The 22,737-nt window shown below is 41.1% G+C and overlaps 2 protein-coding genes across 2 annotated transcripts in view; one reads left to right on the top strand and one right to left on the bottom strand.

The window, feature by feature from the left end:
- sh2b2 (SH2B adaptor protein 2) overlaps positions 1-16,074 on the bottom strand; it is a 29,083-nt gene extending 13,009 nt beyond the window's left edge. Inside the window, exons 1-3 of the mRNA XM_087283529.1 lie at positions 15,946-16,074; positions 9,515-10,397; positions 2,138-2,239 (exon numbers count right to left, since the gene is read on the bottom strand). Coding sequence (XP_087139655.1) covers positions 2,138-2,239; positions 9,515-10,366 — 954 coding nt within the window. The 5' untranslated portion in view covers positions 10,367-10,397; positions 15,946-16,074. The remainder of the gene's footprint in view (positions 1-2,137; positions 2,240-9,514; positions 10,398-15,945) is intronic.
- amotl1 (angiomotin like 1) overlaps positions 1-22,737 on the top strand; it is a 314,310-nt gene that overhangs the window by 275,908 nt on the left and 15,665 nt on the right. The gene's annotated exons all lie outside the window — the stretch shown is intronic.

Here is a 22,737-nt window from a genome sequence, read left to right as displayed (position 1 = left end):
AATGCTCACCAGCGCCTATTCTTCTAAAGGCAACTTAAGAAGACCCAGCTTTCATCAGCCGTCTTGCTGAACTTCTACCGCTGCCCAATAGAGAGCATCCAGACCAACTGCGTCACAGTCTGGTATGGAAGCTGCTCTGTTGCTGAGCGTAAGGCACTGCAGCGGGTGGTGAAAACTGCCCAGCGCATCACAGGGAGCACACTGCCAGCCACAGAGGACATCCAGAAGAAACACAGTCTTCGCCGAGCACGCAGTATTCTTAAGGACACCTCTCACCCTGCTCACTTCCGGCAGGCGCTTCAGGCTCCCCCGGACAAAAACCAGCAGACTGAGGAGAGAGTTGTCACCCTCTTGAACTCTGCCCCTCACGGACTCTTTTGACCTTAGACCTAAACTGCATTTCGTTGCCTTGTCAGGGCTCGACAATAAGGACTGCCCGATGGCCCGGGGCCAGCGTGCGAGACACTCAGGCCAGTGTACAGAATGTTACTGGCCCGATCGGGCCAGTGCTGCCTTTTTGCCTGCCAGATCGAGCCAGAGCTGCGTGCTGCGACTGTCTGTCAATTGTGTGCAAATACAATGTTACGGTGCTTTCACACATAGACGTTTGTTTCGGAATCTGTCTCGTTTCCCCCGTTAGCGTGGTTTTTTGGCATATATCCAGCAGTTGCGCTCAGCCCTCGCATGCGCGCCCGCGCCCGCATCTGTGCCAAATCAACCAGTCCGAGATCGCCTGAATGAGACGGTCTCTGCCCTATTGAGCGGATCGATTGTAGCGAGAAAACAAAACAATGCAACGAACTAACGACCCAGGCTATATCACAGTGTATTATGATTGTGTAATAGCCATATATACGGCTATATGACGAGAGAATGATGAGCAGGGCGAGATGTCATTCTTACCGGTAAATGCGAAAGTGAAAGCATGCTGAAATATTACCGAGAGCTGTTTATCCAGCCTGATCTTGGTTTATCCGTTAGGAAAATTGACCGAAGTTAATATCTGATCATTTTTCCATATTTTAATCATTTAATATGTTGTATTAGGCCTGTTGTTTTGTTCATTTTTGCACTGACAGCTCGAAAGAAAATCAACATTGATCTGCTTCGCGATCTGATGCAGTCTCGGTTCATCTGCTAAGTCTCTCTATAATTTAAGCCTAAAATACAGAATTATAGTCAACGTTTCTTTAATAGATCTTTCTTTAAACCTGCAATTGAAATGAGGCTCTGTATGAGAAAGTCTGACCTCGATTTGTATTTGGTGACGATGTCTGTGTGTTGTTAAAATTAAAGTGCACATTTTCACAAAATATTCTAAACACAACTGGTCAAAAGTTTTGGGTCAGTATGATTAAATATGTTAAAACAAGCTTCTTCTGCTCACCAAGGCTGCAATTATTTAATCATAAATACAAATTGTGAAATGTTGCACTATAAAACTGTTCAAAAGTAGTTTATCATTTAATTTATTCATTTATTCCAGTGATTTTAAAGAAGAAATTTCAGCTTCATTACTCCAGTCACACGATCCTTCAGAAATCACTAATATTAATTAGTATTATATTTATTAATGGTAATAGTAATAAAAGCAATAATGTCTGGAGTAATGATTTTATTTGAAACTACATAAAATAACAAAGCAGTTATTTAAAATTTTGATAAATATTTAACAATTAAACATTTTTTACGTTTATAAATATAGCCTTGAAGAACTGAATAATTTTCCATAAAAAACATTTTAAAAATTACCGTAAATATATTTACAGAGTTATTAGCCATAGAAATTGGGGAAAAAATAAACAGGGGGGCTAATAATTTAGGGGGACTAATAATTCTGAAATCAACTGTGTGCCCACACACACACACACACACACACACACACACACACACACACGCACAGTCAAATAGCTATTAACTTCTTTTTTTTTTTGGTGGGGCCAGTGAAAATTTTGGCAGGGCAAGTAAAAATCAGAACCACTGGCCCGATCGGGCCAGTAGAAAAAATCCTTAGCGTTGAACCCTGCTTGTACTTGTATATGTGTAATGACAATAAAGTTGAACCTAATCTAAAAGTCTAATCTAAATAAGCGACTAAGCCAAAGGAAAATGAATGAAACGGACTGTGAAACTGTACCTTGAGCACAAATGTGTTGTCTTTGTCGGGCATCTCAAGGGGCATAGTGGTTCTCACCTCCACGATGGCAGACAGAGGGACGCTTACTTTGGGTTTTGATGACTACAAACACAAATCAAACAAACATTAATGCAACTGAAATAAGCACACACTGTAAGACAGGCAGCTCGGTGAGCGCTGTGTAATGTAAAAATACTCAACCATACAAGATTTAAAGGGCACCTATTATGCAGAAAAATTGTTTAAACAGTGGTGTGGCAGCAGTGTGTGAATATAACCAGCTTCTAATGGTAAAAGTGTATTCATTTTATTTTTTATAATCAGACTTGATAAAAACACAAACACTTTGATTGACATTCTCCCTTTGTGCGTGTCATCAGAGGGGGAAAGCCCCGCCCACTAGTGATCGTCTCCCCCTCATTAGCATAAGACATCAGTCTTGTTATTGAAAATGCCACTATGCTGACACACAGGCATCTGCAGCTCCGCCCTCTTCTAAAAAGAGCACGATCTCATTTGAATTTAAAGCGACAGTCACCAAAACGCCACAATTAGCATCAAAGCTTAAAAGGGTCAGTTTCAGAGAGTTAGGCCCCGTTTACACTGATGCGTTTTAGTTTTATTTTTGACATTAACAACTAAACAGACAACAGAAATGTTGAGGCGTCTTGCAGCATATATGAGCGTCATCTTCACTGTGTGCCTCTTCATAACAAAACAGAGCCTATATAACATCACTGCCTCCTTTAATTTTCATTGAAAATACGAAACACCCTCTCTTTTCCTGAATATCAGTTTAAATAATCAATTAAGGCTATTATGAAAGCATAACGCACAATAAATTTATACATTATAGCAAATAAAGGCAAGCTATCAGTCAATATACAGAATGTACGTGGTTACATTAATTATTGACTTTGCGCTCAGCCAAAATACGGTACCTGAGAACAAGTAATAGATTCAAAAGACCAAAGTCAGGGAATATGCCGTTAGAAATAGACAACAAGATGAACTAGATTAATAAAGTTCGTCGAGACAACCTTTAGGCTGGCTTGAGAAAGTACGTTTAAGTTAAAAGTAGCTTAACGTTTTAAAAATAATTTTTACGCTTGATGTTGTTAACATGATTCTAGCACAAATTAGCATGTTGTTAGCATAATTTCAGTATGAATTGGCGTGTATTTAACATGATTCTAGCATGAATTAGCATGTTATTAGCATGATTCTAGCAAGAATTGGCATGTTATTAGCATAATTCTGGCAAGAATTAGCATCCCTGCTGAAAAATCCAGCTTAAACCAGCCTAGGCTGGTTGGCTGGATTTAGCTGGTCGACTAGCCTGGTTTTAGAGGGATTTTGGCCACTTCCAGGCTGGTTTCCAGCCATTTCCAGCCTGGTCTTAGCTGGTCAGGCTGGGAGATGACCAGCTAAAACCAGCTTGACCAGCCTAGCCAAGCTGGGAGTCCAGCCAATACCAGCTATACCAACCAACTGATTTGGCTGGTAATTTTCCAGCCTGACCAGCTAAGACCAGGCTGTAAATGGCTGGAAACCAGCCTGGAAGTGGCCAAAACCCCTCTAAAACCAGCCTGGTCGACCAGCTAAAACCAGCCAACCAGCCTTGGCTGGTTTAAGCTGGATTTTTCAGCACGGATGTTATTAGCATGAATCTATTATGGATTAGCGTGCAATTAGCATCATTCTAGCATGAACTAGCATGTTATTGGCATGATTCTAGCAAGAATTAGCATGTTATTAGCATGATTCTATTATGGATTAGCGTGTTATTAGCATGATTCTAGCATAAATTAGCATGTTAATAGCATGATTTAAGCATGAATTAGCATGTTATTATCATGATTCTAGCATGAATTAACATGTTATTATCATAGCTGCGTCCCAAATCGCATACTTATGCACTATTTTACACCATTTTGTAGTGTAAACAGTGTAAGCAGCGCGTTCACACTGAAAACTCTAAAAATAATAAGTGCACTTTAATTACCCGGATGATGCACTCATTCAGCCGGTAAAATATAGTGTGTAATGATGGACACTTCACGCACTCAACGACCGCAGGTTTGCTTACGTAGCGGAAGGGGCGGAGCTATCGGACGCACATGTTGGATAACTTTATTTATTTTGGATGGTGAAAGCAAAATTCTCCTACGAGAGTGATTATAGCGCCTCCCGATGGTGAATGCGGTTATACTCATGTCAGGTTTTATTTGATAATTCGGTCATTTATTTCACTGATTTGGCGACCGTCAAACGTCATCAGGGAAACGGTTTTAATTTCCGCTTAGTAAAAAAACATTAGTGCTCCATTTGAGACGACACCAAATACATATACTGTCCTGTTGAGTGTGTTAGTGCATAAGTACATAGTGCATGAGTGCATAGTGTGCCATTTGGGACGCAGCTATTCTGTCACGTGATGAACAAATGACTCAAGAACGAGAAGACTCTAAAGGTGAACTAATTTTCATGACTCCTATCGGCTCAGTACATTGGTTAAGATTATATGTGACTGTCAGTGTAACGTGAACGAACCACTGACATTTGAAGACATGAAGAGGTGAGCTGAGCAAAGAGACAACAATATCTTCATAGACAAAAGAGCAGGTCAACATTGAAGTATTATTTTCTCTCCTTATAGTATTCTATTGATGACTTATTTGTCGTGTGATCAGCCTTTTGGGCTAGTTGTAGATGTGTTTGGAAGCAATTCGAAACATTTTAATAATATTTTGGCATATTGAACCAAATGAACGAAATGACTCGAAAAAAGATTCGTTCATCTTGATGAACGAGACTCAAAGATCCGAGTCAGTAAAATGATCTGAAATTCCCATCACTAATTATGATGTGATGTGAAACAGGTGATGTCAACAGGTGATTGTAATTATGCCCTATTCACACGGGGCGTCAGCGTCAACGCTTCACATTCACTTTGAATGGGTGACGTCAGGCGTTGCCGAACTGCATTGTGCAGTCGGCGCCGCTTCAGAGGCGTTGCTCGCTGCAGAAGTTGGAACTAGCTCAACTTTTCAAGCGCCGACGGATTCAAAGTGAATGTGAAGCGTTGACGCTGGCGCCCCGTGTGAATGTGACGTAATTACAATCACCTGTTTCACATCACATCATTATTAGCGTCAGCCAATGACATCGCTGTATGCAAATACACCAGCTGGACAGTGGCCTATTGCTGACTGAATTTCATTGGCTGATGCTTCTATGACGATCGCGTCAGCCCCAACTTCATATACGCCTTCAGTCAAGCGTTGACGTTGAAGCCCCGTGTGAATGAGGCGTTATGATTTGGAGCAAATGCCGCATCCAAGAAAGGTCTAGTCCTTCAGGAGCAAAGATGGGTCGAGGATCACCAGTTTGCCAAAAAATAGGCAGTTTTCTTCAGATGATCTTCTTTGGTGTTCAACAGAAGAAAGAAACTCAAAGGTTTAAAGGATGGCAGAATGTTTTATTGTTGCGTGAACCCTGCCTTTAATCGAATGTTTTTCCTGCTTGCTATTACACATGAGACAGATGAACCAGACGACTGTTATGCTTTCCTCATTAAAAAGCAGGCCGACCCTGATCCCCTGATCCGGCCTCTTAAAATCCTGCTTCTACGTTTCAGCTTTGAGATTTTTGGGAAGTCGATCTCAGAGATCTCAATTTTAGTCCCTCAAGGCAGTACTAATAACTTCCTCTTCCTGAACAAACTAAAGACGGGGTAAAAATAGAAAAGGAATGAGTGTCTCTGCTAACACACAGCAAAAGATCTGCGATAGCGATGAGTCCTGTATTTCTTTATGTATACAGTTCAGAATTATTCGCCCTCCTGTGAATTTTGTTTTCTTTTTTAAACATTTCCCAAATTGTGTTGAACAGAGCAAATTTTCACAGTATTTCCTATAATATTTTTTCTTCTGGAGAAAGTCTTGTTTTATTTCGGCTAGGTTTTTATTTATATAAAACCGTTTTAATGTCAATATTATTAGCCCCCTTAAGCAATATTTGTTTACAGAACAAACCACGGTTAAACAATAATTACCTAATTACCCTAACCTGCCCAATTAACCTAGTTAAGCCTTAAAATGTCACTTTGAGCTGAATACTAGTGTCCTGAAAAATATCTAGTCAAATATTATGTGCTGTCATCATAGCAAAGATAAAATAAATCAGTGATTAGAAACAAGTTATTAAAACTATTATGTTTAGAAATGTGCTGAAATGTGCACTGATAAACAATCAATCAACACTAGATTATGCCTCATCCAGTTCGAGGTCTTACATAGGCTACATTTCTCCAAAAAGAAATAACATAGGATTTTCCCCAACATATCTCCCATTTAGTGCAAATCAGAAGAAGCTGATTTAGCTCATAGTTTTGTATTCTGTCATAAAGTACAGGGATTCTGGAATGAGGTCTTTAAAGTGCTTTCAGATGTTCTTGACCAACATATAGATCCTGACCCAATGCTTATTATATTAGCACATTCTGATTATACATATTCATTGAGCAGTCCACAACAGAAATTCCGTGCATATTGTTTGATTACAGCCAAAAAGCTGCTATTATTGTATTGGGAAAATGTTAATCCTCCAACTGCCAAACTATGGCTTGAAGAATTGACATCTACTCTGCACCTGGAACGAACCAGATTTATTTTTAAAGGCAACATTGGACAATTTCAGAAAATTTGGGGCCCTTTCTTTTGTTACTTCATGGGGAATTCTTCCCCCCAAAGCAATGTATTGTAACTAAAAGTTGTTTTGATTATCACTGTAGTGTATACTTACAGGCTGGGCTTGGGGTGTTTGTTTGTTTTTTTTTTGGTAAATGTATGCATATCAGAATACTAATCCTGGAATCTGTGATTATTGTAAGTTTATTCAACGACCAAATAAAACTTATTTGACAAAAAAAGAAATGTGCTGAAAAATCTCTCTGTTAAATAGAAACTGGGAAAAATAATCCAGGAGGGCAAATAATTCTACTTCAACTGTACTTGCAGATGGAACCTAATAAAACGTGTAATGATGACTGTACATCAGGTGCTGAACGTGACACATAGAGAGAGATTAATGTCATAAATCAGTTTGATGATGTCTGTAGTTTCAGGCTGTACAGATCGTAGAAAACCTCTGTCATCAGTTTCGCTGTGATGCTTTCCGAACAACATCCTCTTTCTTTAAAGTCATACACTGAAAAAAATTATTCAGAAATGATTCCTTGGATTTACTTAATTTATTTACGTTAAGTAGCTGTAAACAATTTATTTGGGCTGAATTTAAACTAACAAATTAAGTAGAATTTAATTATATTTAATATGTTTAAATAAATAGTTTGCAACAGTTTGGCATACATCATTTTTTTTCAATGTACCAGCTGATGTACTATTCCCAAATAAAAACGTAACTCATAGCTGAACTACCAACTACGCAGGGGTGCAACTGCACATTTACTGAAGGTAATGCGGGTTCAAGTTTTGCGGCGTTATGTTACGGGCAAACTTTTTTGTAACTAAAATTAAAATAGTTTTGAGCAAAAAGTTACCAAAAGGCCTAATGTATTAATATGATACATAATAAATTTATAAAAACATGTATATGGAATGAAAAATGGATCTTGATAGAAGGACTAATAAACATTTCAGTTCCAAAAAATGTAAATATCCTGATTATTTGTTCATGTGTCAGTTTTAACAGGGTTAAGAATCATAATAATCAAGTATATTAAAATTATATAGGGGATTTTTTTAAATCCAAATATTATTTTTTTTTTTATCTGAAATATATTGAGGTGTGTGATCCCTCTTATATTGGTAGAGTTATTAATTAATTAAATTATTAATAATAAATAGTGTATAATTGGTAATAAATGTATAATTAATTGATAATTGATAATAGCGTATAATTAATATTAAATGTTAAAAAGTAAATAACATTTTTTCAGATTATTCTTATGACTTTTGAATCTCTTATTTTCCAATTTGTGCAACGCAGTGGCGGAATAGGTAGGGCTGTCACCTCACAGCAAGAAGGTCGCTGGTTCAAGCCTCGGCGGTTCATTCCGCTGTGGCGACCCCAGATTAATAAAGAGACTAAGCTGAAAAGATAATGAATGAATGAATGAGATACTTTTTTTGTGATCCACATCTCTTCATTTTCTCCTTTTTGAACATGTGATGTTAACAAGCAGCGGATAAATCAAATGGTCAGCGGAGGGGGGAGGAGCGGTATATTTTTATATTTAATAAAATGCAATATTATTCTCGTATAAAATGCAAAATAATAATTTTTAACAAAACATATTTATTTATTTGTATTATTCAAAATAATAAGGAAATATTAATATAAAAAAAAAGTTTTGGCACAATAGCGCCCCCCACGTATGTGACGCCCCTATGCGCCGCATATACTGCATACCCACTTTTTGCGCCCCTGCAACTACGATGCATCTTTAGGGAAATGAACAATGAGTTGACGAGTGTTTCCCAAAACCATACTTAGGTATATATTTAGATTACATTTTATGTATAATTGTATTTATTGGACGAGGCAGTGGCGCAGTAGGTAGTGCTGTCGCCTCACAGCAAGAAGGTTGCTAGGTCGCTGGTTCGAACCTCGGCTCAGTTGGCATTTCTGTGTGGAGTTTGCATGTTCTCCCTGCCTTCGCGTGGGTTTCCTCCGGGTGCTCCGGTTTCCCCCACAGTCCAAAGACATGCGATACAGGTGAATTGGGTTGGCTAAATTGTCCATAGTGTATGAGTGTTTGTGTGTGAATGTGTGTGTGGATGTTTCCCAGAGATGGGTTGCGGCTGGAAGGGCATCCGCTGCGTAAAAACTTGCTGGATAAGTTGGCGGTTCATTCCGCTGTGGCGACCCCGGATTAATAAAGGGACTAAGCCGACAAGAAAATGAATGAATGAATTGTATTTATTGTAAATTCTGTCTTAAAACTCTACTTTTTGTATTAACATTATATGTTAGGCACCTAGGGTCTGAGAGTAACGTAATTTCGATTCTCTATATGTCCTGTACATGTGGTTGAACTGACAATAAAGCTGACTTTGACTTTGATAATTTTTTATCAAATACCTTAACCTTCTACTATGGTGATCAGCCAACGGGGTAAGCAAAATAATGTTACTTCAAAGTGGAAACAAGTTTGTTTTGCGAACCCCATGGCAGATTATTCAGCTTGCTAAGGTTAAAAGCATGTCCACGGACTTGGTGAAAATAAAAATGTGAACAAACAATACTACAAAAACAGTTACAGCTGGCCCAGGCGATATGACAAAGGTGTATTTTCTTTGTTGATTCACATTGAGATCTCACAGATTTACCACATATGTAGTGCTCAATTACCTTTGGAGGCACGTAGAACTCAAGCTGAAACTTCTCTCCCGGCTCCACGTACGCCGTGGTCTTCCTCAACAGAAGCCTGCACTTTTGCCACTGTGCTGCCCCCATACAGTTAGTGTCATCGGCCACCATATACCTGAGCGCGCCCTCCCTCTGGATCTCCAGCAGCTCCGTTTTGTGTCCCTGCGTGCCCCGGGGCAGCCGCAGCTTCTGGCTCCAGTGTTCGGACCCCATAGATTCAGCTCCGTTGGTCCTCCTGGAGCTCCCCGAAGGGTCGGGTTCTGGAGACGCCCTGCGGTGCCAGATCTCCTTCACTCCATCCACTACACTCAGACTCATGTTTCGAAGGGAAAATCCCTTCTTGAAGCGTGTCTTTCTGCGGCCCAATGAGACGTCCTCAGAGCTTCTTGACTGGCTGACGGTGGCCATCTTTCGGGTTGGTGTCTGCTGCTCCTGTCCGCCAGCTCCGCTGTCCATGCTGTCCAGAGATTCGCTGGACGCCCCGACGTCTTTCCGGCGGTGGTACAGATCGTGGCTGAAGGGAAGGGTGCAGCTCTGAATGCCCACAAAGGGCACGATGCTGTATTTAGGGGCCGACGTGTGCCCTGGAGAGCCGGGATCTTGAAGCTGGTCAAGAGCGGCAGAGAAGCAGGTTAAAAAGTGTTGTGCAAAATGTTGTGAAAAGCTGACATCAGCGCCCGGGGAGTCGTAGCATGGGTTCTCAGTGATGAATCGGCGAAACTTGTATGCAAAGTCGGCTGCGGAGGCTCGGGCGTGAAGCTCGCAGAACTCCTTCCAGTCGGGCAGCGTGCAGGACGAGTGTTCAGGGCTGCTGGGAGCCCCGGCGCCATTCATTACTGGGCCATGCCAATGCCCTGGTAAACCACTAACAGACAGAGAGAGAGAGACTGTGAATTAGTCAGGGAGTGTGTAGATGTCAGTAGGTCTCAATTTAATGTATCTGTGGTTTGGTGTATTGCAACACACTTGGTACATGTTGCTAATGACGCTTTAAAAAATTCTGGGTTATCATAACCCAATGCTGGGTCAAATAATGACAAACCCAAATGCTGGATTAAAAAGTGTCATTTAAAAGTAAATGAAACAAATATACCAATGGGTTTGTCCATATTTGACTCAACGTTGGGTTACAACCAAGCAAATCCTTTTTTGTCTGGCTCGACTATGATAGCAGGTTTGGCATGCAGTCCTAGGAGAGAACCCTGAGCTCGGAGATGGATGAGCCCAAGGTTCCTGCCTGGTCAATGAGCATTAAGGCTGATTTATACTTCTGCGTCAAACACCGACGTATGCTACGGCGCTGACGCATAGCCCTTCGCCGTGGCCGTCGCTGACGTGCAGCTCTCAAAAGATGTAACTACACGTCGCAACGACGCGTAGCGTAAGCTCTGTGATTGGTCGGCTTGGTAGCGCTGACGAGTCTGGGCGGGACCGAGAGCCGCGTAAATGGTGCGAGCCTGACGGAGCGATTGTTTACAAGTCTGGAGTCCCGTGAAGGAGCTCCGGATGGAAAGTTTTGCTTTGTGTTTACCTCATAGTTAAAGTTGTTGCACGTCCGCCGGTTCCTGCCTCAAAATGAGCGAGTTTGAGCCACTTGTACATCCCGGAAGTGTTCAAGAAAAGCAAAAAAGCAGCGAAGAAACCCGACACAGAGGAACATTTACACCTCACTGCCAACTAGCTTTTCGGAAGTGTTAATGCAGACCAACAGAGACAGCGTGCAGAAGTATAAATGCACAGCCACGCGCGTTGCATGCTCCGTGGGTTACGCCGGTCACCTGACGCAGAAGTATAAACCAGGCTTTAGGAGGGATACCTGTTTCTCGAGTGCCCCTGTTTATACTTTCGCTAATATGGTGTTTCTGACTGATTCAGTAGTTATGCGTTACGTGTTGTGGCCAGTGGCGTAGCGGACGGGCCTGCAGGGCATGCATGATTAGGGGCCCCGCGTGATTAGGGGGCCCCACGTCGTCGCCATTTTCAATAATTGAAAATCCGGCAACCGCAATAATCAAACGCTTGTGAACAACTGTGGAAGAAACCAAAGTTCACAGGTCTGTGTTCTCTGAACTCCTCTCAAGCGGTGGACTACTTCATTCTGATTGGTTGCCGCCGAACCGCGTCACAGCTCATACCATAAAGTTGACTTGATTTCTACTCTCCTCGACGCCCACACAGGAGAAGACACGGCCTGCTGTTCCTCGCCGCCGGTTCTCATTAAAAATGAATGACTTCTGGCTACTTTGGTGCTCTCGTCGCTTTCGGTTTGTGATCGCTCCTCAGTTTGTGAAGGCTTCCCAACGTTGTCGCTCCACCCTGCCTCCCTTCCCTGCGCCTCAATTTTTGATCGCTTCCCCGCGTTGCCCCCCCCGTCTTCCGCATTTTGCGCTACGCCACTGGTTGTGACTATAATTACAATTCGCTTATGTACATGTTTTTAGACTGTGGGAGGAAACCGGAGGACCCGTTGAAAATCCAAGCGAACACAAGGAGAACATGCAAACTCTGTGCAGGGAGTGCTGACTGGCTCGATTAGAACTTGAACCTGTGGCCCTCCTGCTGCGAGTACTGAGCCGCCATGTCGCCCAATCATGCAAACAGGAGGAGGGAGAAGGGAAGGATAGGGGGGGGGGGGGTCCGAAAACAAAGATATGGAATGAAGTTTAGGCAGGATATTTATAGTAGTTTTAGAAAGATCTGATAGGTTAGCTAATGATTAGTGATAACGATCAGCTGTAGTCGATCATATCAGGTGCTCCTCTCGAAATTTGTTCGTGAAACTTCATCTAATTACATTGCTGGGAATGTCTGACACCAGCGCATACATCTTGTAAGAGACGTGCCGGGCACGAAAGCTTGACAGGCGTAACAACAGTAACTAAGGAGGGGGGGCTTAGCGAAGGGTCAATTTTGTTATCTTTTAGTAAAAATTACGAAAGCTTGACAGGCGTAACAACAGTAACTAAGGAGTGCGGGGCTTGGCGAAGGGACAATTGTTTTATCTTTGACTAATATGTAAATAAGTTAGACAACATGAAACTTTCAGCCTAAAAAAAACTGAAATCAGTAAGGGGTCAAATACTTTTTCACACCACTTGAGCGAAGAACAGCAGACCATAAACTGCATTTACGGCTATGTACTTTTCTGACACTGGCACACAGCAGCACTTTCTTTCCAGTAAACAGTAGATTTATTTTCCAATCATAATGCAGAGAATGACACCGACTGCAGGGACACACAGGCCAGCATCTGTCTGAAAAGAGCAGCCATTCACAGACATAAACACAAGCGTAGTACACAAGATCAGTGTATTACACATTAATAAAGCACAATACGCTGCCCGCTATAAATACTGTTTGGCACTCTTGGGAAATATGAGCAATGAAGGCGTTGGGGAATGTTTATCTTTTAATTCTTTTATTCAAAACCAGAAAAATCTAATTGAATGCTGTTTCCCCGAAAAAACAAACAAATAAAATAGTTGCAAAAAACATGCAAAACATTCATTCATTTTCTTGTCGGCTTAGTCCCTTTATTAATCGGGGGTCGCCACAACGGAATGAACCGCCAACTTATCCAGCAAGTTTTTACGCAGCGGATGCCCTTCCAGCCGCAACCCATCTCTAGGAAACATCCACACACACATTCACACACACTCATACACTACGGACAATTTCGCCTACCCAATTCACCTGTACCGCATGTCTTTGGACTGTGGGGGAAACCAGAGCACCCGGAGGAAACCCACGCGAAGGCAGGGAGAACATGCAAACTCCACACAGAAACACCAACTGAGCCGAGGCTCGACCCAGCGACCTTCTTGCTGTGAGGCGACAGCACTACCTACTGCGCCACTGCCTCGCCCGCAAAACATGGACTAGTTTGCAAAAGTAGGTTTCGGACAAAGCTAGATGTAGTGGAAAAACTGTGTGTCATAGAGAAAATCGAAGTGACTTCACTTTTGTTCAGACTGACCCAAGAATCCCAAATATGTGAAGTTTTGGAGTGGAAACGGTGTACGAATGTGGGATAAAATACTAAAATTTGTTTGTTTTTAGTGATGTAGCGCCACCTACGGGCCGATTTAGATGAGTCTTTGAATCTGAATGTTTAAAGCCTCTAGGCCTTACGGTTTGGCCTGGAAAACAGCAATTATGGCAGAAGTAAAATAATAATAATAATAATAATAAAAATTGGCGACGGAGCGGCGCAGTAAGTAGTGCTGTCGCCTCACAGCAAGAAGGTCGCTGGGTCACTGGTTCGAGCCTCTGCTCAGTTGGCGTTTTTGTGTGGAGTTTGCATGTTCTCCCTGCCTTCGCGTGGATTTCCTCCGGGTGCTCCGGTTTCCCCCACAGTCCAAAGACATGCGGTACAGGTGAATTGGGTAGGCTAAATTGTCCATAGTGTATGTGTGTGTGCATGAGTGTGTGGATGTTTACCAGAGATGGGTTGCGACTGGAAGGCTATCCGCTGCGTGATATGTGCTGGATAAGTTGTCGGTTCATTCCGCTGTGGCGACCCTGGATTAATAACGGGACTAAGCCGAAGAGAAAACGAATGAATGAATGACAGGAGATTGTGAAACCGATTGTGACCGAAAATCATCCACCCGCACAGTTGAGTCCTGAACGGGCTCAAACAAAAATATAATTTGCATATTTTTCTTGGAAAAAAAATATCCTTTGAAAACAAAATTCACAAATAGTTTGTCTCTTTGTTTAAATGTTTTTCTTGGTCAGTTATCTTCTAGTTAAAATAGATGAACGAATGCTTCAAAACAAATCCGCGAGGCTTCAACAATGCCGAATCACGGACTGGATTGTCAAATAAAATAATATGCCTAAATAAAAATAAAGTGAAATATTCAGTTTCAGAGAAGCCTATATTAAACTGGGTCAATTACAACTGAATTCATTTCATCAAATAATTTGAATAAGCAGGACAGCCGTTTACAATATTCCCAACACCACTGAACATGTTCCCATATTACCTCGGTGGAACGTAAGGTGTCTGGCACTCTTGGAAACTATGAGCAATCAAGGCGAATGTTTATCTTTTGATTCTTTCATTCAAAACCAGAAAAATCAAATTAAATAAAATCACTTATATTATGCAAACGCATCATGGAAACACATTTGGGTGAATAAAACAATTAATTATTAAGAAATGGTTAGCACAGCGGCTCAGTGGTTAGCACTGTCGCCTCACAGCAAGAAGGTCGCTGGTTCGAGTCACGGCTGGGTCAGTTGGCATTTCTGTGTGGAGTTTGCATGTTCTCCCCGTGTTGGCGTGGGTTTCCTCCAAGTGCTCCGGTTTCCCCCACAGTACAAACACATGCGCTATAGGGGAACTGAATAAGCTAAAATTGGCTGTAGTGTGTGTGTGTGAGTGTGTATAGGTGTTTCCCAGTACTGGGTTGCTGTTGGAAGGGCTTCCGCTGTGTAACACATATGCTGGAATAGTTGGCGGTTCATTCCGCTGTGGTGACCACTAATGAATCAAGGAACTAGGCCGAGGGAAAATGAATGAATAAATGAGCAGAATTTTACCCTAGTTATTACATTGTCCACCAGCCTCAATCAGTCCCCCGACTGTCAGTTCATTATTTTTAAATATAGAGAGGTTATTTTTTATACATTTAGAGATTGCATTAGGATAAAAATTTAAGCAACAGTGATATAAGACGATAGATAAATAAACAAACAAACAAATGTGTGCATATTACAGTAGAACTATTGGACCCCCTGGCTGGAATTGCTTAGGGCCCCAAAATCACTTAATCCACCCCTACACACACACACAGCTATATAACTTATATTTCTATAATCTATAATCTTTTACTTCTTATTTTACTCCATAATATAGATTCTTATTGATGATATTTTATTTTTTTCTTAAGGTCACGGGCGGTTGTATAAGAATGTCACTGTATATCGCACTGTTTATGAGTGTATGTGACAAATAAAGTCAAAATTTAAAAAATAAATTGAATTTGAACATACAAACACACATAAACACTATTAAATAAAATATTAATATCAACAACTAATTCATTATTTGTAGGTTTTCTGGTCATGAATGCTGCTGTCAATCTCTGTGAATGAAGCCGGTGCACGAGGCCTGAATCAATAACACACAGACACACGCACGCGCACACACACACACCGTTATATCAATACAAAACATCGTGCATATGACCAGCACTGGACCAGCGACTGTGACCCATTTAACGACTCATCCCTCAGTCAAACACACGCGCGGGCTAATCTGAACATTAACAAACACAACAGAGAAGCCTAATCATGAATGAGAGGCCGTTCATTCAGGACGCGTTATTCTCCTGCGCGCGTATTTAAACGCGTCCTGCAAACGCGCGGCCCCCCAACATTCACACGCGCTCATTGATTCCCACCTCCGGTAAATGCGACACTGCGTCCGAATCCGCTGCTGTTATTCCCGGTGCGTCGACGGCGGTTTGCGGAGGAGTGCGGAGCATCGCATTGCTGTATGATCCATAAGCGAACAGCAGCACAGAAAGACTGATGATACATGACGCGCGCGCAGCATCTATTCTCCAGGCAATGCAGCTGCTCTTAAAGGGGACGCGACGCGTTTTTTTGATTGGTCCCTAAGTGGGCCACGTCATGAAGTCATTGGTCATCATGGAGTGAAGGTGATTCAGAGCATCATCCCAATATAGACCACACAAGAGAAGTTACCAATACTTTATATCCAAAGTTGCATATGTTTTACAAAGTGGATGCCTTTTCAAGCTGCAACCCAGTACTTGGGAAACACCCATAAATACACTACGGACAATTTAGTTCAATTTACCTACAGCGCATGTGTTTGGACTGGGGGGAAACAGGAGGAAACCCATGCCAACATGGGAAGAGCTCCACACAGAAATGACCCAGCTGAGGCTCAAACCAACAACCTTCTTGCTGCGAGGCCACAGAGATAACCATTGAACCACCGTGCCACACAGAAAATACAATATTCATTAAAAAACGTGTATATGAAACACTGAGTAACTTCTTGGGGGTGAAAAATAGTGCACCAGATCATTATGTGAAGAAATATAAAAGTATGATGATCTCAAAGCTTTTTTTAGGTAATTTTGTATTTCCGTTGAACAAATTACTGTACGGTTTTGTCACATGTTGGTGATTGTAGTCTGGGTTATTGACAGGGCAAGACGGAATCAGCGGATGTTTTTTGCTATTTCTGCAGATAATTTTGGTAAAAATCTGCGGATTTCTGCAGAATTTTGGGATCCAGCGGAGTATCATAACTAAAACCATAATATACAGCCTGATCTCACAAGAAAACGTAAGTATCTTACGTTTTGGCAGTTTAGTGGCTAATTCGTATGAATTCGTACGAGTTCAGTCGTAAGAAAATGTACGATTTTAAAAAGGAGGCGTGGCACCTAACCCCACCCCTAAACCCAACCCTCATTGGGGGATGAGCAAATCGTACTAAAATGTACGAATTAGATTATACGAATTTGTACGAATTAGCCACTAAATGAAAAAGTTACGAATTGCCGTGAGATTGTGTTGTAATATATGAAATAACAAGTAATAAATTACTGACTAAAAACTTAATTAATTCAGATTTACACATTTACTCAAGTAAATAAACAGAATTAATAATGGGCTAAAAATCTGCGGAATTCTGTGCACGCAGATTCCGTGTGGGCCTAGTTATTGATTATAATGTAAACAGGGCTTGACATTAACACCCGCCAAATGCGGGTAGATTTCAGCGGTGGCGGGTAAGACAGACACTCCCACTCAGGCCCGTGCACAGACCCTTAAGATTGATTTATACTTCTGCGTCAAACGCCGGCGTATGCTACGGCGCTCACACATAGCCCTTCGCCGTGGCTGTCGGCGTGGCTGACGTGCACCTCTCAAAAAATGTAACTACACGTCGCAAAGACGCGTAGCGCAAGCTCTGTGATTGGTCGGCTTGGTAGCGCTGACGAGTCTGGGCGGGACCGAGAGCCGCGTGAATGGTGCGAGCCTGATGGAGCGATTGTTTACAAGTGTGGAGTCCCGTGAAGGAGCTCCGGATGGAAAGTTTTGTTTTGTGTTTACCTCATAGTTAAAGTTGTTGCACGTCCGCCGGTTCCTACCTCAAAATGAGCGAGTTTGAGCCACTTGTACATCCAGGAAGTGTTCAGGAAAAGCAAAAAAGCAGCGAAGAAACTCGACACAGAGGAACATTTACACCTCACTGCCAACTAGCGTTTCGGAAGTGTTAATGCAGACCAACAGAGACAGCGCGCAGAAATATAAATGCACAGCCACGCGCGTTGCATGCGCCGTGAGTTACGCCGGTCACTTGACGCAGAAGTATAAATTAGGCTTTAAGGCTGATTTATACTCCTGCGTCAAACGCCGGCGTATGCTACGGCGCTGACGCATAGCCCTTCGCCGTGGCTGACGTGCACCTCTCAAAAAATGTAACTACACGTCGCAACGACGCATAGCGCAAGCTCTGTGATTGGTCGGCTTGGTAGCGCTGATGAGTCTGGGCGGGACCGAGAGCCGCATGAATGGTGCGAGCCTGATGGAGCGATTGTTTACAAGTGTGGAGTCCCGTGAAGGAGCTCCGGATGGAAAGTTTTATTTTGTGTTTACCTCATAGTTAAAGTTGTTGCACGTCCGCCGGTTCCTGCCTCATAATGAGCGAGTTTAAATCTACTTGTACATTCAGGAAGTGTTCAGGAAAAGCAAAAAAGCAGCGAAGAATCTCGACACAGAGGAACATTTACACCTCACCGCCAACTAGCGTTTCGGAAGTGTTAATGCAGACCAGCAGAGACAGCGCGCAGAAATATAAATGCACAGCTACGCGCGTTGCATGCGCCGTGGGTTACGCCGGTCACTTGACGCAGAAGTATAAACCAGGCTTTACAGGGGCAGGTGTTCAACGCGATCGTAAAGTGAAGAGCGGGGGGTGCAATCGCAAAGTGAAGAGCGAATGAGAGGATAATCACTCACGCTAACAGCTGAGGTGATGCGTGCTCCTGTTTCCTTGCGTGAAGCAACTGTGTCTAGAAGCACAACTGGTGTGATCGGTTCTCTTTCAAATAGACTAGACAAAAAAAAGTGATGAACATGCATCCACAGTCCTGCTGCTTTCAAGAGCTCCAGATTTGTCTTTTTGTAAGCAGCACCGGTTGCTTTCGCTTTGACCATTCTTAATCTGAACATAAAAATAGAAATAATCTGAACAGATTATTTATGGGTCTAACGTTAACCGTGCGTGTGTGATCATCCGTTCATTATGTTTTTTACCTGCTTTCTTTTGCGTTAATATGGTTTGATTATTATTTTTTACAATAGCATTGCTTTAATAGGAGATTGACTCCCCATTCATGTGTAGTTAGTTGCTGATCTGGGACCTTTAGCCAGGACGGATTACTGTGCACATGTTTTGTTAAATAAAAAGTATAGTATGCTGCTATATTTTGCTTGTTTTGACACGTTTAAAATTTCTGTCTCAGAAATAATTAATTGTTTATGTTTGGTGTGGTCAGAGATAAATAGGGTAAATCCTTCATTTTGAGCTCTGGAAATTATGTCAAATAAAAACTAATTGTTATACTATGAAATGATTATTGAGCTCATACACGACACACAAAAAGTGAAACGAATGAGGAGGCTTGTGGAGACAACGCAAAATCTAAAATAAGTGATTTTAGCATGTCAAAGTCAAATTTATGTGTATAAAATTATTTTCCCCACAATAAAATTGTGGCTAGTGAAAATGGCGAGTGGCTACTAACGCTGGAAAACTACTAGCCACAGTGGCTGGTGATCAAATAAAAGTTAACGTCAAGCCCTGAATGTAAACGATGGATATTGAGCACTTCGTTGAGTCTCAGTGGAGATATAATGGCTCTAAAACTGGAAAACCATTTAGTGTAGAGTTACTCCATGAATTACAGTCTAATCTGCTCCATTACTACAGTTTATTTACAGACGCAACTCATAAACTGAGAATACATGATTGATTGGATTTACTACTTCTTAAGTGGTTGCAAACTGAATTTAAACAAACAAATGAAGTTGAACATCACTTAATTTCATTCTCTTTTCGGCTTAGTCCCTTTATTAATCAGGGGTTGCCACTGCGGAATGAACCGCCAACTTATCCAACATATGTCTTACGCAGCGGATGCCCTTCCAGCTGCAATCCGACACTGGGAAACACCCATACACTCATGCATTCACACACTCATACACTACGGACAATTTAGCCTACCCAAAATCACCTGCACCGCATGTCTTTGGACTGTGGGGGAAACCAACGAGAACATGCAAACTCCACACAGAAACGCCAACTGGTCCGGCCGGGACTCGAACCAGTGACCTTCTTGCAGTGAGGTGATCTTGCTACCCACTGCACCACCATGACTCTCTGGAATCCTTGATTCTGATTGGTCAGTCAATTGCAGATAACAACAGCTGATGACTTAATTTGGTTAATGCTATATATTGCTTTTCATGGTCTTTTTACACATTTTAGGACCAGATCGAGTCCCGATTTGGGAAAATTAGAATTTTATTGTTTGTGTCTGAAAACTGCTGTTGAATTTATTTATTTTTTTAAATATTTCCCGAATGATGTTTAACAGATTCAGGAAATTTTCACAGTATTTCCTATAATATTTTTTCTTATTATTTGTTTTTTTTCGGCTAGAATAAAAGCAGTTTTTAATATTTAAAGCCATTTTAAGCTCAATATTATTTGGCCCCTTAAAAAAAGCTGTATTTGTTTTGGATTGTCTCCAGAACAAACCACTGTTATACAATGACTTGCCTAATTAACCTAACTTTACTTTAATTAACCTAAGTAAGCCTTTAAATGTCTCTTTAAGCTGTATAGAAGTGTCTTGAAGAATATCTAGTCTAATATTATTTACCGTCATCATGGCAAAGAGAAACTAAATCAGTAATTAGACATGAGTTATTAAAACTATTATGATTATTAATGTGTTTAAAAAAAATCTGCTCTCCATTAAACAGAAAATGGAGGAAAAATATACAGGGGGGGGGGGGCGAATAATTCTGACTTCAACTGTATGTATCTCAGATTAAACATGCGAGCAGCTTCAGTCAGACAGATAATCTGCAGCAGCAGTGAAGATCAGAGTCTCTCGCATCACATCAGACACTCTGATTGGCTGCGTCTGATCACATGGTTTGACAGCTCCCACAGATGATGTCACAGGAAATCAGGCATGAAGATGAGCTGCTGCTGCAGCTTGAGGGTTATTTAATTTATTGAGTGCATCTAATATAACATAAACAATAGAGATATTTTATTTTGATAAGACAATTATGGATAAAAGTCAAAGTTTTTGTGGTAAATCTTTTAATTTAATTAGGTAAGTTTTACACTACATACACAAATGTTAAGGGATAGACAGGACGCCTAATGTCTCCCGTTTTACGGCTGCTTTAAAGATTTATTTTTATTTATTAAGACAGTCGAAAAGCAAACAGAACTATGAACATAAACTATTGTAGACATGACTGTATGCCCTTTGTGTTTTTATTTCTTTATTCTGTCTCATTTTAAGTTGTATTCTTGTTATTTTCTTCAGTTATGAGGTGGAATCTTAACTGCAAGAGTTTTGTTATGGGTTTGATTGTTAAATATTCAGCAAATACAGTATGAAAATAATTTTATCTACAGCAAATAAATAAATAAATTAATGTGATGTTGCATGTGAACTGATTGAGCCTGGAGGCATTGCTCAGTGGCAGAACATCTGAATGAGTTTAAATGGGATGCCCTACATCCCTGAGCACATGCAAACTACACTGTTGGGATGTCACAATCGCATTGAGTTGACTAGGACTTATACGGTTAAAACCAGAAGTTTGCATACACTCTAAAAAAAAGGAACAACCATTTTTAAAAAATGTCTGATGGTAAATCATACTGAACATTTACTGTTTTAGGTCCGTTAGGATTACCTAAATCATTTACAGTTGCTAAATGCCAGAATAATGAGAGAATTTTTTTTTTTTTTTGAGAATTTTGTATTAATTTCTAGACAGTCAAAAGTTTACACACATTTCCTCAGTATTTTTTAGCTTTGCTTTTAAACTGTATAACTTTGGTCAAATGTTTTGTGTCTCTTTCCACAAGCTTCTCACAATAGTTAGCAGGAATTTTGGCCCATTCCTCCTGACAGAATTGGTGTAACTGAGTCAGATTTGTAGGCTGTCTTGCTCGCACAAACTTTTTCAGCTCTGCCCACAAATTTTCTATAGGATTGAGATCAGGGCTTTGTGATGGCCACTCCAAAACATTCACTCTGTTGTCCTTAAAGCACATTTTAACTAATTTGGCAGTATGCTTAGGGTCATGGTCTGTTTGGAAGACCCATTTGTGGCCAAGTTTTAATTTCCTGGCTGATGTCTTGAGATGTTGCTTCAGTATTTCTCCATAATGTTCTTTCTTCATGATGCCATTTATGCTGTGAAGTGGACCAGTCCCTCCCGCAGCAAAACAGCCCCACAAAATGATGCTGCCGCCCCCATACTGCACAGTTGGGATGGTGTTCCTAGGCTTGTGCGCTTTCCCCTTTGTCCTCCAAATGTAACACTGCTCATTATGGCCAAAAAGTTCAATCTTGTCTCCATCAGAGCACAGAACATGTCTCCAAACATTACTCTTTTCCCAGTGTAATTTAGCTAATTGTAATCTGGCTATGTTGTTGATTCTGGCTTGTTGATTTTCTCATGTTGTCACACAAGGAAGCAGTGTGTTTGAGCTTTTCCTTAAATACTATTCTACAGTTGTGCCTCCAATTAACTCAAATGTTGTCAATTAGCCAATCAGAAACTTCTAAAACCTTGACATCATCATCTGAGCTTTTTCAGAGGCAGAATAATCCTATTGTATGTAAACTGGACTTTCAAGAAAAGTAATAACAATTTCTCAAAAAATCTCTCTCATTATTCTGCTATTAAGCAGAACAGAAACACATTTGATCATCCAAACTTACCTAAAAGTGAAAAATTTAGCCATATTAACATATTACTTTTTAAAATAGTTATGTGCCTTTTTATACAGTGCATGTCAACTTCTGTTTTCAACTGTAGGTGCTGGAATAGACATATGAAGACAATGTCAAAAGGCAAAGACCGATGTAAAATTTGAGGGGTTGAGG

Source organism: Danio rerio, chromosome 15 (genome assembly GCF_052040795.2).
Source record: "Danio rerio strain M-AB ecotype USA chromosome 15, GRCz13ab, whole genome shotgun sequence".
NCBI lineage: Eukaryota > Metazoa > Chordata > Actinopteri > Cypriniformes > Danionidae > Danio > Danio rerio.
The sequence above is the reverse complement of the archived record's forward strand: the minus strand, read 5'-3'. Positions and strand labels throughout refer to the sequence as shown.